The 16,983-nt window shown below is 43.2% G+C and overlaps 1 protein-coding gene and 1 long non-coding RNA gene across 2 annotated transcripts in view; one reads left to right on the top strand and one right to left on the bottom strand.

Annotated features, from left to right (window-relative positions):
* The window catches only part of LOC135379032 (caspase-3-like), a 179,280-nt gene that overhangs the window by 35,091 nt on the left and 127,206 nt on the right, over positions 1-16,983 (top strand). Inside the window, exons 2-3 of the mRNA XM_064612279.1 lie at positions 12,282-12,352; positions 12,986-13,180. Coding sequence (XP_064468349.1) covers positions 12,282-12,352; positions 12,986-13,180 — 266 coding nt within the window. The remainder of the gene's footprint in view (positions 1-12,281; positions 12,353-12,985; positions 13,181-16,983) is intronic.
* LOC135379033 (uncharacterized) lies at positions 886-16,860 on the bottom strand. Its single transcript, XR_010418678.1, has 3 exons — positions 16,682-16,860; positions 14,692-14,809; positions 886-1,202 (listed from the first exon to the last, which is right to left on the bottom strand). It is a non-coding gene; the product is annotated as an uncharacterized LOC135379033 (long non-coding RNA).

Here is a 16,983-nt window from a genome sequence, read left to right as displayed (position 1 = left end):
TAGGATGGTAGTTTAGGAGGTATATCTTTAAGAAGGTGGTCAATAAAGCTTGAAATGTTCTCGGTAGCTGTACCGTTGCATGAAACTATTGGGCGCCCTGGATTTCCAGGTTTATGGATTTTGGGGAGCATATAAAACCTGCCCGCTGCGGGGTCTTTGGGGAGTATATAATCGTATAGGGTGGAATCTATCTTTTTACTTGCTTTTAGATCTTTTAGACTGCGGATAATATGAGCCGTAATTTCCTCTGTAGTGCCAGCCTCGAGGAGTTTGTAGAAGGATGCGCACAATAATTGCCGGATGCCTTCGTTAATGTAGTTTTGTTTGTCCATTACTAAGATTGCATCACCTTTATCACCTTTTTTAACGACTATGTCACTGCGGTCCCGAAGGTCAGAAAGGCTGCGCTGCTCAGCCGGCGTTAGATTTGGCTTCGATTTGCTGTTGCATGATATATATATATATATAAAAGTGAAATTATAAGTCTTGGACTACAGATTACAGGAACGTTAACAAAAACTTATTTATTTAATGGGCAATTTAACACATAGATTAAAAAAAAGAATGCTCGACGTTTCGACAGTGGCACTGTCTTCGTCAGGACAAATCTATCGAACGAATTTTTGTTCTGAAAACGGCTTTGGTATCTGGTGACCGAAGAGATCAGATGTTCTCACTGGAGCAACTTCGTAGCTTTTATAATTAAATAGTTAATTATTGAAAGTTAATTAAGACATTGCCTTAGGAGTCTGCTAATGCCCTCATAGGAAGTGCCCTTCAGCATATGCTATATTGCAATTGATTTCATCGCGGAAAAAGTGATAGATATATTTTTAAAATATATGGTCACATTTAGCTGAGAGACCCTGTATAGTGTATGACGAAGAATAAAAGTTCAGAAGGCCGCGAAGTAAATACAGTTATGAAGGATTGAAAGGCAAACAAATCAAGTAGGGGAAGTAAAAAAGGGGGTGACTTACATTTATTCGAGTTTAAACTATTAGAAAGGTGCCTAAGAGGTATGGTCAAAGGACTAAGAAATTAGCAAGGTGTCTTGAAGCTTTTGAGGTGTGTAGCGTGACGTCACAGTCGGGGTTCACTCCGCCTGGCCGTCGTCAGAAGGTCAACCTCGGGATTGTTGTTGTGTAAAGTCCAGGCGTGATGTGATCGTCCTTGGGGTCGGAAGGGTGTCATGAGTCCAGCTGAAAAAAAAACGAAAAATAAAAAAGGAAGCTGTACCTTGCCGAAGCAGTTAAAGTCTTATTGTTGAAAATATACCAGGATCACCGTTTATGGTGGACTGGAATTTGTAGATAAGGCAAGATTCGCGTTGTTCCCTTGATCAGTCGGAAACAAAGTTTGATTGAAGAAGGAAAATTGAAACTTCGTTAACTGAATGGCCCGATGTGGGATATTAGTATAGAGTATCCCTCTATACTAATATCCCATGCCCAAGAATTAGGGACAAAACGTAAAGCAGGCTTCACCTAAAACAGCTCCCATAGAGCCTGTGTATTTTGGAACGAAAAGGGCGTGCTACATATTCTGCTGGCAGCGCTTTGCATTCGTTCTCTAATGGCATGTTACCTCTGCCAAGACGAAACTTTTGAGCATTTTTTTGAGCATGAATAGTGGCATCTTCAAGGTTCCATTCGGGTTCCAAATTTTGAACATGTAAAGGAGCCTTCAATCGCAGCACGATCGCGTAGCGGCGAAGCCTACGTTCAAGGCCACGCGCAACCACAGGTTTGGGAAATGGCTCGCCGCAGAAGAGACCAAAACAGATAAAGAAGACAAATAAGAAATAACAATACGGGGAGTAAAGATTTGTGTGATACTTCACGTGGTAAGGGTATAGGATATAAAAAGCTAAAAACTTGACAGCTGTTACCAGAACTAACATTGCTTTTTTTTTTTTTCCTTTGTTTTATTTATTTATTTATTTGTTTTATTTGTTTATTAGTGCTACACAAAATCAGGAACACACTTGAGATAAGGGACCGTGAGGGGGAAACCCTGTTAAACGGTCTTCAAAACGGTCAAATTGTTGAGCAAACGTGTGTACATTATGGCTGTTACGAAGTCTGTTGGTACCTGCTAAACTGTGAGAAATCAAACAAAACATAAAATAAAGGTGTGGTCGGAGTGAACGGCACAACAAAGACAACAATAAATGATGACGATGAGATGGGGTGTTTCACCGCGGAGGTGCTTAGCCTACGCCACTGCACGTGGAACATTATGTGAAGATGGTGAAGGGGGGATGAAAACACAAGAAATAACTAAAATGAACAGCAGAAAATGGACCAACAACAGCTTAAGCGACATGTACTACTTTGCACAGGAAAATGTGATATCTGAGGTTCTACGATGTGCTAGGGTTGTCAAATCAAGTTTATCGAGGATAGGTTCATAATTATAGACACCAATGCGTCGGTCATAAAGAATGTCAATGACTCCAAGGGATTCAATGTTGTCATTCGGTCAATCTCTTATATCTGAAAATTAGTGAAGCTCATTAAGTATACCATTTTAGTTAGCCATCGAACACTGATGAGACCGGCTAGGAAAGGTATCCGAAAGGCCAGGTATGTTAGGCGCACAAACGGCACGTCCGGGGCTCTCATAAATTTTTAATAACAACTGTGGCACCTAACAAAGGACAACCTGTATATCCTCATGTGTTTCCATACTGACTCCCGGAAGAATTCGAGGCTCGTTCGAGTAGACCGAATGCACAATCGTATTTATGAAATAGCGCACAAAAAAAGGAAACGAAAAAAATGACATGGTTGCAAAATTTGAGACATACACAAATAAAAGATTTGACTAAAATTGACTAACGAACCAACAATCAGTTTGATTGTAGAAACAAGATATTTTGAGGCACTATAGATCTATAAGTTGAGTGAACGTTGGCGTGGATATGTCACGGTGTCCTCTAGACGAAAAAAATGCTGAAGGCTGAAGGCTCGGCAGTGCAGAGAACCTACGGATACGCATGTAAGATGAGGGAAGTAGGACAACCATGCACACACACGCGCATGACGCTGAACTATAAAACCGATCTATATATTCCGAAACTCCGAGTGGATGAACACACCGTTTGTATAGACTGCCGGTTTCGTTTCTTCTTTCTCGCTTTCTCCTTTTTCCTTTCGTTTTTTTTTTTTGCGGGGGGGGGGGGGGGGCGTGGGGGCTTATTAATACCTGAAGACAATTTATGATACAGCTATAGGATGTCAGGCTTCCTCGCGAACGCAGGAGCCTCTCTCTAGGGAGGAAAGCGCAAAGGCGGTCACGTGGTCGGTTTGTATTACAACACATTACTCTGCTCTCTTTTGACCACAATGATGCTCGTTGCCTTGTCGATGTCGTCTGCATTATTTAGACACTGTAGATATGTCGTTCACCTCGAAACTACAAAAAAAGTTAAGAAATCACGACTTTCTGCCGTTGATTGATGCTGCTGTTTGATTTGCGATTATCTGGCGACTTTCTGTTGTCGTCATCTCTCAAAATCTCTCAAAATAAGCACAATTTCAGACATCGAAAAAAAATAGAAAAGTAAAGAAACTATATCGTTCTACTTTCCTGTCTTTTATTTTCCATACTTAATACAGCAAAAGCCGTAGTGGCTCAAATCTATCCCTACTGCAGCCTAATGCCGCGTGCTTTTCGACAGCCGTACTCCTGGCTTTTCTTTTCGTCAGTGGAGAGGGTTCTAGCAGGTGTGCTGTCTTATCAGCGTAGTTCTTCTGAAGATTTACAATCTTGCTGCTCGCGCTTTCAGCAGGCTGCTTGGGACTGTGTTGTTCGCTATCGCGGCTTCTTTCATTCGATCATCTTTGTTTCTGTAGGTGAAGCGTATACGAAGACGGGAGTCAACTCCTCTAGATCACATAAACAAAATACAGAAACATCTTCAGAAAAAACAGAAAATATCTTCAGTGTCGGTTTCTCTATTTTGTTTCTGTAGGTGTGCAGAAAAGTTTATTGACCAGTTGATAAGCAACTGCGTGCACCACGTAAAAGTCCGTTGTGTAGCATCGATTGCTAATACGTATGAGTTGAATAGATACGAATGAAGCACGATGAACATTTGATTTACACATAAGAGTTAGTGACGTCTTCATGTTGGGAAAAACTTCGCCTGCCTGCATATGCGATCACAATGTCCTCCTTTTAACGTTGAAGCCAAAGCAATCGGGGGCACTCCAAACCACGTTACTCAAGCTGTGATGCAACATTTGCCTCAGCTTGCCGTCGTCTGGATCTTTGGACGTCGTTCCCAATTTCCGTTCTTAGCTCACCTCGCGTCATAGAGTCCACATCTAACCTGCGTGACACGCGCTGGTTGAGTTCGACACTTATACGTGGCCTCTTTCCTCTTGGATGCCATCTTCTTCCCAGTACATGACGTCACGTTTCTGATATCTCCTAGCTTGTAGCGCAGATGAATTCTTCTATCCTTTAACATATTTTAGCCCATCCCATGCTTCGTCCCATTTGTTTGTTCGCCGATGATGTAGGTTCTCTAAGACACAATTTTCCTTTTTTAGTCCTTGTCTAGAAGGCCATCCTAGTCAGCGCTGCTGCATGTGGCTCATCGCGGCGTGATGCGAAAAACATGTATATACGGGGTCACGCTCTACTGTCCGTACCCCTTGCATTTGTTTCCCAGATCTAGAAATATAGTTAGGACGTTTAACGTCTCCTGACGCAGATCTTTCCCTGCAGTATCTTGCTCAATTCTTTTACAACACCTCTGAAAAGACCCCATAACTATGCTAGTTCATCTCTGGTGTCCGAGGGCAGGGCTGGGGTCGCAAGGCGTGGTAGACTCTCAAGAAGTAAATCGTCATTCTTCCCTGTTAATGATGTGAATTTAGCAACTTCCGTTTTGCTGTCAGTGAGCAGTCTGACGTTCGCACCAGATCCGTTTATAATCTCTGCCAGCTTTCTCACGGACGTGTCTTTTCCTTTTGGATCGCGCACACTATTAGCAGTGTCTACGTCCTGCATTTCCATAGCAGGTTTTCAAGAAGCTGCTCGACTATTCGTATCTTCATGTGCAAAACATCAGGGACAATGAAGCGGGGTTCCATAGAGAACAATGGGGGGTGCCGCACTAAGTTTTTCATGTTGCCGTACATCTGCGTCTGCTTTCCACTGGCCGAACAATAACTTGTGAGTGTTCGTTTCACAAAATTGATTATCATAATAATACCTAAGAGGATCCTTAATTCAAGTGCTTATATGCGTTCGATTACCGATGCCAAACAATTTAAGAAATGCTTAAGCGACCATTGCGTGCGGAGGGGTGACGTGGAAATTGGAGCGATCTGCATGCCTACACTGGCGGCACTTTGCTGGGGGAAGGGATGAAGAGGGGGAGATGAAGGAGGAAGGCTCACGCGTCTGGCTGGCATGACCATTGCGCTGCATTGCCGTTTTTCAATTTCCACTTTGTACGTGTTGTCATTATTTCCTCCAGTTGACCAAAATGTTTCATGTACTTGTTTATTTACCTCCACGTATCTGCACATTTTTTTCATGTGGTTGTATGCTGCTATGTTAACATTATGCTACGAAATGCTAACCTCCCGTTTGTATTGCCTCCATGATCAACAGGGGAAATAAATACATGAGTCTGTACGTCTCACAGAAAACAACCGTCCACCTTCCGCGTACATGCTTTGAGAGCGATAAGAGATAAGAGCGATAATCAGCTTCTTTTGCGGGACTCGCCGATGCCACTCGACTACTGAAGTTTCTCTCTCTCTCTCTCTCTCTCTTTGTTTTTTTTTTCTTTTCTTTTTTTCTTACAGCGGTTGCAGACCGGCCACTGCTGCACGGCTCATGATGTACTCGTACCGGGGCATCAAGCGCGGAATTATTATTTTATCTGTATCGTGTTGAGTTGCCCGCTTCATCACGGCTTCCGCGTTAACCACATGACAGACAGAAAGGCGAGGGGGATTACAGCAGCTATCAACGAAACCCGTGCACAAAAGTAACGACCCACTTATTGTTTCCTTTGATTTTAGTGACTTTTTTTTTTCCTTGCATACTTCATCTAATGAAATCATTCCTTGTTCATCAAGATATCTACTGGACCTGATAGCACTGCGGTCTTGTCTTGAGTAGGAAGTATGCTAGGACGTTGCCAAAGCTTATTCGCTCTGCGCTCTTGCGCGTTCTTGCTATTGTTCCTGTATGCAAGAGCTTTTGTGCCCCTATTTTCTGCGGCTGAGAATTCTGGGAGTCTACGACGGGAGTACGAACAGATGGGTCTTCCTATATGTCTTCAGACTGCCTGTAACTGCCATAGAACGAACTGCCATAGTCTGTCTTCAGACTGTCACTGTCTTCAGACTGCCATAGAACGAATAATTGCTAAAAGGGTATGCGATAATCTGTATGGGAATATACAAGGAATATATTACACGTCCGTGAGAAAGCTGGCAGAGATTATAAACGGATCTGGTGCGAACGTCAGACTGCTCACTGACAGCAAAACGGAAGTTGCTAAATTCACATCATTAACAGGGAAGAATGACGATTTACTTCTTGAGAGTCTACCACGCCTTGCGACCCCAGCCCTGCCCTCGGACACCAGAGATGAACTAGCATAGTTATGGGGTCTTTTCAGAGGTGTTGTAAAAGAATTGAGCAAGATACTGCAGGGAAAGATCTGCGTCAGGAGACGTTAAACGTCCTAACTATGTTTCTAGATCTGGGAAACAAATGCAAGGGGTACGGACAGTAGAGCGTGACCCCGTATATACATGTTTTTTCGCATCACGCCGCGATGAGCCACATGCAGCAGCGCTGACTAGGATGGCCTTCTAGCCAAGGACTAAAAAAGAAAAATTGTGCCTTAGAGAACCTACATCATCGGCGAACAAACAAATGGGACGAAGCATGGAATGGGCTAAAATATGTTAAAGGATAGAAGAAAATTCATCTGCGCTACAGGCTAGGAGATATCAGAAACGTGACGTCATGTACTGGGAAGAAGATGGCATCCAAGAGGAAAGAGGCCACATATAAGTGTTGAACTCAACCAGGGCATGTCACGCATGTTAGATGTGGACTCTATGACGCAGTGTGAGCTAAGAACGGAAATCGGGAACGACGTCCAAAGATCCTGACGACGGCAAGCTGAGGCAAATGTTGCGTCACAGACTGAGTAACGTCGTTTGGAGTGCCCCCGATTATTTTGGCTTCAACGTTAAAAGGAGGACATTGTGATCCCATATGCAACCATGCGAAGTTTTTCCCAACATGAAGACGTCACTAACTCTTATGTGTAAATCAAATGTTCATCCTGCTTCATTCATATTTATTCAACTCATACGTACTAGCAATCGATGCTACACAACTGACTTGTACGTGGTGCACGCAGTTGCTTATCAACTAGTCAATAAATTTTTCTTCACACCTACGGAAACAAAGATGATCGAATGAAAAAAGACGCGACAGCGAACAACACTGTCCCAAGCAGTCTGCTGAAAGCGCGAGCATGTACGACGGCTGGATCAAGATAGTAAATCTTCAGAAGAAATACGCTGATGAGACAGCACACCCGCTAGAACCCTCTCCACTGACGAAAAGAAAAGCCAGGAGTACGGCTGTCGAAAAGCACGCGGCATTAGGCTGCAATAGGGATAGATTTGAGCCACTACGGCGTTAGCTGTATTCAGTATGGAAAATAAAAGACAGGAACGCAGCACGATACGTTTTTTTTTTTTTTTCGTTGTCAGAAATTGTGCTTATTTTGATAGACTTTGATAGATAGAACAGAAAGTCGCCACAAAATCGCAAATGAAACTCAAACAACAGAAGTCATGACTTCTTAACTTTTTTTGCAGTTTCGAGGTGAACGACATATCTACAGCATCTAAAAAATGCAGATGATATTGACAAGGCAACGAGCATTATTGTGATCAAAAGAGAGCAGAGCAATGTGTTATAATACAAACGGAACACGTGACCGCCTTTTACAATTGCGCTTTCCTCCCTAGAGAGAGGCTCCTGCGTTCGCGAGGAAGCCTGACATCCTATAGCTGTATCATAAATTGTCTCCCCCCCCCCCCTAAAAAAAAAAAGAAAAGAAAAAGGAAAAAGGAGAGAGCGAGAAAGAAGAAACGAAACTGGCAGCCTATACAAACGGTGTGTTCAGCCACTCGGAGTTTCGGAATATACAGATCGGTTTTATAGTTCAGCGTCATGCGTGTGCGTGCATGATTGTCCTACTTCCCTCATCTTACATGCGTATCCGTAGGTTCTCTGCACTGCCGAGCCTTCAAGCCTCCAGCATTTTTTGCGTCTAGACGACACCATCTACGTCACCGCGACATATCCACGCCAACATTCACTCAACTTATAGACCTATCGTGCCTCAGAATACCTTGTTTCTATAAGCAAACTGATGGTTCGTTAGGCACACTTTAGCCCGCCAATTTTAGTCAAATATTTTATTTTTGTATGTCTAAAATTTTGCAACCGAGTCCAATTTGTTAGTTTTTTTTTTTTTTGCGCTATTTCATAAACACGATTTTATATTCGGTCTACTCGAACGAGCCTCGAATTCTTCCGGGAGTCAGTATGGAAACACATGAGGATATACAGGTTGTCCTTTGTTAGGTGCCATAGTTGTTATTCAAAATTTATGAGAGCCCCGGACGTGCCGTTTGGGCGCCTAACATACCTGGCCTCTCGGATATCTTTCCTAGCCGGTCGCATCAGTGTTCGATGGCTAACTGAAATGGTATACATAATTAGCTTCAGTAATTTTCAAAGATAAGAGATTGACCGAATGACAGCATCGAATCCCTTGGAGTCATTGTACATTCTCTATGACCGACGCATTGGTGTCTATAATTATTAACCTATCCTCGATAAACTTGGTTTGAAACCCTAGCACATCGTAGAACCTCAGATATCACATTTTCCAATGCAAAGTAGTACATGTCTCGTCTTAAGCTGTCGTTGATCTATTTGCTGCCGTTCATTTTAGTTCTTTCTTGTGTTTTCATCCTTCGTTCATCATCTTCACATAATGCTCCACGTGCAGTGGGGTAGGGTGCGCACCTCCGCGGTGAAACACCCCATCTCATTGTCATCATTTATTGTTGTTTTTGTTGTGCCGTTCACTCCGACCACACCTTTATTTTGTGTTTTGTTTGATTTTTCACAGTTTAGCAGATACCAACAGACTTCGTAACAGCCATAATGTACACACGTTTGCTCAACGATGTTACTTTTCCTAACAGCTGTCAAGTTTTTAGCTTTTTATATCATATACCCTTACCACGTGAAGTAACACACAAATCTTTGCTCCTCGTATTGTTATTTGTTATGTGTCTTCTTTATCTGTTGTAGTCTCTTCTGCGGCGAGCCATTTCCCAAACCTGTGGTTGCGCGTGGCCTTGAACGTAGGCTTCGCCGCTACGCGTTCGTGCGGCGATTGAAGGCTCCTTTACATGTTCAAAATTTGGAACCCGAATGGAACCTTGAAGATGCCACTATTCATGCTCAAAAAAATGCTCAAAAGTTTCGTCTTGGCAGAGGTAACATGCCATTAGAGAACGAATGCAAAGCGCTGCCAGCAGAATATGTAGCACGCCCTTTTCGTTCCAAAATACACAGGCTCTATGGGAGCTGTTTTAGGTGAAGCCTGCTTTACGTTTTGTCCCTAATTCTTGGGCATGCCCGCACGAAGACGCCATTTCGGTCGCAGAGGCTGTCTTTTCAGAATACTCGGAAACTCCATGTGATTCATGTGTCCTGTCTACGCTACTAAAATTGATTCTGAAATTAATAACAACTTCGAATACAACGGCAAACAATACTTACATATCAACGGCAGCTATGAATACCCTAATGGCACCTAATTATGTAATTCTATTCGTGGGAGCTTTGGAAGAAAAGTTCTCGAATGAACGCGAACTAAAGCATTCTCTTTACAAGCGCTATCTTGGTGACATTTATGATCTGACCACACTCAGAAGACCACCTGCTAGAATTTATACGGAATTTCAACCTGTTGCGTCCCTCTATAAAGTTCACCGATTCCTGCCCAGCAATCACAGCTAACTTCCTGAATGTGCAAGATAAAATAACTGATGCTGCTTTACTGCTGATCTTTATCGTGAGCCTAAGGATTCACCAGTATTTGTCATTCAACAGTTGCCACCCACGACACACAAAATTGACTATCCCCTACTGCCAGGCTCTACGATATAGGAAAATCTGTTCAAGCGATGATATCATGGGAAGGTATCTTAACCAACTAAACGCAGCTTAGAAGATAGCTTAGTTCGCTCTCAAGTAACAGAACCCGAAAATTCACAAACTGACTGCCATTCATGCAACGGCAGTAGATGTCAGATTTGCAAACTAATGTAAAGGGCTCAATCAGTTAAGAGCATACACTAGCATTTCCGTCAAAATCAATGCACATCTAGACTACAGCTCCTCCAATGTTGTCTACTTAACTCGGTGTAACGCCTGCCAAGCCAGACGAAATCGTCTTTTAGAACTAACCACCGATCAGTCGTGCGAAAAAAAAAAATCCCCCAGTTTCGCGTTATTTCAGCTCATTCAATTAACGAAGTTTCAATTTTTCTTCTTCAATGAAACTTTGCTTCTGGTCGGTCACGGGGACAACGGTAATCTTACCCTATCTACAAATTCCAGTCCGCCATTAACGAAGACCCTGGTATATTGGCAACATCCTCGTCGAGCCGACCGTCAGTCACGCTACAATGATATCTTGTTTAACTTTGATTCACAAAAACACTCGATATAAAATTGATATAAGATATGCCATCATCTAATTATTTAGTCCGTATATTAGTAATTACTGCTCCTTGATCTCAATATGCTTGCTCCGTTCTGATGCCATCTGGTTGGTTCTAAGAGAGGTTGCTGCCTGGTTGTGTGCGAACAACATTTGCGATATCCGTGTGAGTTCTTAGGGCCCATTTCTTCTCGAAATGCTGAAGCTATAGCACCTCCCTTGCTGCCTGACGCATTGCCATGTATTCTGCTTCGACCGTTGACAGCGCTGCAGTTTGCTGATTTTTGCTGCTCGATGAGATAGCAGAACCTGCCAACGTGATTGCGTATCCGCTGAAAGACTTTCGGTCCTTCTTGTCTCCAGCCCGATCCGCGTCGCAAAAAGCATGAGCGCTGTTTGCGCTTCGGCGGTAAAACAGCCCCTGATTGTTTGCTTCACGTTGCGAATGATGTGTTTTATTCCACTCCAGTGCTCCTCGCTCGGGTAGCTCAATTGGCTCGTGTAGGCAGTTGCGAACGCCAGTTCCGGCCTTGTTCTGTCCGAGAGGTACAGTAGTGCTCCAACCGCTTGTCTGTACCTTCGTCCAAGCTCTCCACTTGAGCTCCCGCTCTCCGCTCTTTGGCACTTTCGGGATCCAATGGTGAGGATGTCCTTTTTACGTTCGACATACGGAAAGCCTCCAAGATCTAGGATACAGTCTAGACCTCGTCCCGATCGATTTCCATCTCCTCGGGCCACTGAAGGCGTTCCTTGGGGGCCCCACTTCAGCTGCGTCGACGAGGTCAAGAATACGGTTCGATCATGGCTGCCAAGCGCTGGTAAAGATTTCTACCCTGCTGGATTCCAAGGCCTCGTGAAACACTGGGACAAGCGCATTAGTGCAGCTGAAGATTACGTTGAAAAATAAAAATAATTTCTCGCATGTAAGTTCATTTTAGTTTTGCAAAAAATGAAAAGTCCCGGTTTGACTTGAACACTCCTCGTATGTGTTCCAGCCTCAGAACATCGGTTCTCTCATGTTCAACAGCTGCCGATGGTGTCGTTCCCGTCGTATGAATGTATGTATGAGTGAGAAAAATGCACGAGTGGAAGAGGGATGAGAGAGTGGTTGATTTGTCCTTTTAGATGACGCGCCCTTTGAAGTCGCACGGGTGGTGAGTTAGCTTAGCTCAATTGGTAGAACCCTGGACCGGTAATACAGAAGATGTGGGTTCCAGTCCTACAGCTGGCTAACCTTTTCAGTGACTTCAATCTTTCATCATAAATATTCCATTCTGTTAATTTGAGTTCCCCATCGTGTCCGTTGATTTAGTGTCGTCTCGTACTGAAGGAAATGTCACCCGTACACTGAAAAACTACGCCCTGATTTATAAATTTAACCCCCAGAACAGACTATCGTATGGTATTTTAGATAGTCTGAGATGCAGGTGAAATGTTTTATTTTGTTCTCTGTTCTGTCTTTGCATTGCAGGTCTCTACTCTTCGAAATTGTGACCGCTGTTCTCATCATCATCATCATCATGGCTGGAATCTTCACAGGATGTAAGAAACCTTAGTTCACAAAATCTTATTAGCGAATGCGTTTTGTTACGACGGTGAATTCATTTTTGTTTGTGACGTCAGTGGATGACTTAGTGCCCCTACTGATGCCTAGGCCAATAGTAAGTCTTAAAAATATAACTTGACGGTACAACAGAACGCATGTTGGAAACCCTGTAACCGCTATCACTGGGGCATGTCTGGGCCGACGAGCTTGCACGAACACTTCCAAACTTGCACAAAAAGCCTACGGTTACGAGAATGCAAATTGTCTAGCTGACGGCGCAGCCTCCTCGGGCTTTCTCTCTTCCCTACTGGCCGTGAAGCGACGTCATTCATCACCTTCGCAAACAAGACCGTATCTTGAACTATCTTCACAGGGTGAGATTCGCGGCACACCCACGACAGCCTTCAAATGTCCCCTTGATTTCTGCTTTGTGAGTGGACAGACACTTGGCCACGTGGTTTCTACAAGCTCTTCACTCTCCCTTGCGCGAGGACAAACTGTTTTAGCGTATTGGGGCACGTAGCAAGATAGAATAAGGTCACTCTCAAGGGCGATGTTACACTGTGTACCTTTGCTGTCCTTAGATTCATCGGGAGCGTATATTGATTTCGTTTTTTAAATATTATCAGCATCACAGACATTATCGGAGAACGAGAGTGCCACAAGCAGCACAGAAGAACTACGCAGAAATGAGGAGCACATTACCACCGATGCTCATCTGGAACTGCAGCCATTTACTCACGCAATGAGGGCATTGGATACACCTGAGGATAACGACACAGATATAACCGCATCTCCTGACGCCTCGCCGCCTGACTCCACTAGTAAGTGAATTGCTTAAATCGCATGTCACCATCCGTGGGACAGTTTTGCGAGCAAATTCCGGGATGAGAGGGCACCATTTCTACTGACAGCCGAACAGAAGCTTCGGGGTTTGAGAAATATTTTATTTTCTGCATGGGGAACAGCAGATAACGAGCAAGCAACCTTTTCCTTTGAGAAGTAATTGTGTGTATTCCCGTTTCTGAATATCTGGAACAGCTGTACATGCAAATAAACCTTCCTAACAAACTGAACATGGGGCATTGCGAGAGCACATGGTATACTGCTCACTATTATCAGTCTGTATCTCTCAATGCCTTATGATTCTCAAATATGTTGCACATTACTATGCCTCTAAGCGATACGTGCCGTGTCACTTTCGTCATGCGTCGACGGCTGCATAAATACTCAAGTATGAATGAAGTGAACACACGTCGAATTGTACACGCAATTGGGTTGCACAGGTTCGGACAAAGGTTTACGGAACACGCGAGCGACGTGCTTTTCCTTTCTCTTCGGTGCGACACCCTGGCGACTGCCGGAAGCGGGAGAGTTCACTGTCTCGGAGGGGTGAAAGTGTGCGTTGTCAGCGACACACAGTGGTGGTTCCGGTGTGGCTTGGCTTAGCCTGGGAAGTGGAAGCTACCGCTGTGTGTTGCCAGCAGTGCACGCTTCCGCCCCTCCGAAATAGTGGACACACCCGCTTACGGCGGCCGCTAGGCTGTCGCGCGGAAGATGCACGCTGCGTGCATGTTCCGCAAACTTTAGTCCCAACCTGCACACGGATATAAGCAAGCATTTGTACCTTTGTCCTCTCGAAATGCAGTTCATGCTTAATGCACTCGAGGAATGAATGCAGTGGGATTTGCGTTTCGTGATCATTTCACTTCTCGGGATAAAGAACAGATTTCCGCTCCAACCAGATATGCAGAAACTACATCGTAACGCAGGATCAGGATGAAACCACACTGAAGAAAATTACCGTATAATTTTCGTATATCCTAATGACAGCTGTGTTGCCAGACTTTTCTCATTAAAGTAACAGCCATTTTGGGAGAAGTAATGCCCCGTTAAATTTACGATAATTTTGATGTAGCCTGAATGCTGTTTTTCACCGGCTAAAATTACGGTGTCGTAAGAAAAATGAAGCCGTAAAATTTACATGAATTTTAATGGCAGCTATGTTGCCAGATCCTTCCCGTAATTTTCACAGTCACCAGAGAGACGGCGTTTGGTTGAAGCGTGAAAAGCACTGATTCCCACACATGTGGGGACACTACTGTAGGATATGTAATTGTGTGTGTCTTCCTCCAATGCATTTGCAAGTCATGCAATAAAGTGTGACAGAAGTCATAGAGCACAGTATCGACCATAATTGTACATACAGAGAAAGGGTGAAAAAATCCGAAAGCCTGATTGCAAGTTTGGAAAGGTTGAAACTCTGTTCGATATGCAGGGATCAAAACAATATTTGAGATTTACAGTGTCTCATACATTAAGTGTACGTGCTTACCAATTAAAACGGTCCTTTACGCTTCTGCTGTTTTCCAAGCAGTACCCATTACTTCCTTGTAGGTTGTTGCTGTGTTCCTCAGCTTGCTACCTCTCCAGGGCTGATACACGGTACACTCCTGTAAGAAAGAAAATACAGGACATGTAGTACAACATCTGTTAACATTGAAATGCAGCTCCACATGCACATTCCACTGCACACATTACACATTCAGTATGGCGGCGGTAGTAAATATGACCTTTATAATAGCTGAGCACTTCCCAATAAAGGCGAGGAAATATCTTAACGTCTTATGCTGGTCATAAAGACCTTAAATCGCTCATGTATAGATAGTACGTATATTGATTTACATCTTGATAGATATTGATGATTTTGTATGGAGTGACTGTGTGAAGTGAAGACGCAATGACGTTACAGAGTGTTTGTCATTGCAGGTGTGGCCTAAAATTGTTGTAGAAAAACAACATGCTTGGTTGCAAAATAACCGTGCCGCAGTCATATAATCATAAATATCACTTTGAGATTATTTTTCAGAAAATGCGTACCAAGCTATTCAACAGATAGTTCCAATCACGAGATATTTGTAAAGTGGAGGAGTCAGCAAAGTCCTTGGTCAAGAAAGTATATGTTTTGATGGCTAGTGCCACCTATTATCACCGTGCACCAGATAAATTCACGCTACTGCTTTTTCCATAGGATATGCACCACAAAAATTCACGGCACACTCAAGTCCTTCATCCTACCACATGCACCTCCCGCACGTCTACTACTGAACATTGAAAAAAAAAAAAAAAAACAGGTAGAAGTAACAGATGTTAAACCCATGTTAAACCTACCACTGATCTCTTTGTTCCTCCCACATATCATGATTGGAACGACCTCCCCATTTGCCTCACATCCACTTTACCCACTAATCGTTTTTAAAACAGCATTCTGCAATTACGACACACAGGGATGACATTTTGTAAGTAAAGCGCACTTTCGTTTCTATTCGGTTGATAGGCTATAGTCATAACAGAGAAACATTTCTGTAATGCTTCTTGCATTCTGTGTGAATAAATACTAGGAGAGCAGAGGACAGTGTCCCGGTAGGAAGAAACAAAAGCTTTCCAATTACTAATATAGTGAGCTACATGTACTTGCCAGCGATCAGTAGCCTTACTCAACAACGACTTTGTTTCCGACAAAAAATAAAGGGAGGGACACCGAACATGAACTGCCATGCTATGCATTTAATACCGCAAACTCTAAGTGGTTAAAAAGGCGCGTTTTAAAACGCAAAGGAGTGCTAATGTTCAAGGGTAGACAAGCAGCATGCCAAGCCAACAAGATACCCTAATTTCATGTGAGGTTAAAAGGGGCACTAGCCCCTTTCTGAGCATACACGGCATTTAAATTATGAATACCAAAAACGCATGCTACAGTTACCAAACAACGGCGGTATTTATTTACGTTTATTTATTTAAGAGTGCCCATCAACGGAAAACCCTACTAGATAGTGCGTTGTGAAAATTCAAATACAGCTTACAGCAATGTAAGAACAAAAACCAAGGGTCATGAACCAAGGGCCTAATGCACCAAGCTAAATAATCCACGTTGAAAAACAAGACAGGTGGAAAAAATATCACTGTCACGGGAGGACGCGTTATATTTACGTTGAATATACAATGCGAAGGGCCAGAATTCAAATGCACAGACGGGTAAACAGTCTGACAGGAACGCTACTTGGCGCATAAAAACAAACATTGAATGGGAGAATCAATAACGTTATGAATTAATTCACACCAAAAAGAAAAAGTCTCGAAGTGTCTTTCTTGAAGACAAAGTAGACATGTTAATCATATCAAGTACAGTGACGTAATTTAAAAAAAAAACAAGCATGTTCAAAGTATTTATCATACAAGGTAGCAGTAAACTTCTTGTGCACTCTCTCAGTAGAAGAAGCCTGAGCCAAGAATTCCACATATAACTGAAGACGATTCCAACTTACTGCGTATCAAGGATGTACGGGACCTAATGACACAAATAGGGTTCCCGGAAATCATGATCCTTAATATGAAACCAAGGACACGCAGGGAAGCATTAGAAATAGAGCACACATGCTGACAAAACCGTACAGCGTTTTCTAACAGTACGCCAAGGTCACGTATAACATCCACACTAGATATAGTGACATGAGTGAGTTGATAGTATTAACACTGCGGATCACGTTTTCGAGAAAAAGAAATCAACTTTGTCTTCTATTGGTTTAAGGAAGGACCATTCACAAACGCCATTGTGAATATGGCAAGC

Source organism: Ornithodoros turicata, chromosome 1 (genome assembly GCF_037126465.1).
Source record: "Ornithodoros turicata isolate Travis chromosome 1, ASM3712646v1, whole genome shotgun sequence".
NCBI classification, from domain to species: Eukaryota; Metazoa; Arthropoda; class Arachnida; order Ixodida; family Argasidae; genus Ornithodoros; species Ornithodoros turicata.
The sequence above is the reverse complement of the archived record's forward strand: the minus strand, read 5'-3'. Positions and strand labels throughout refer to the sequence as shown.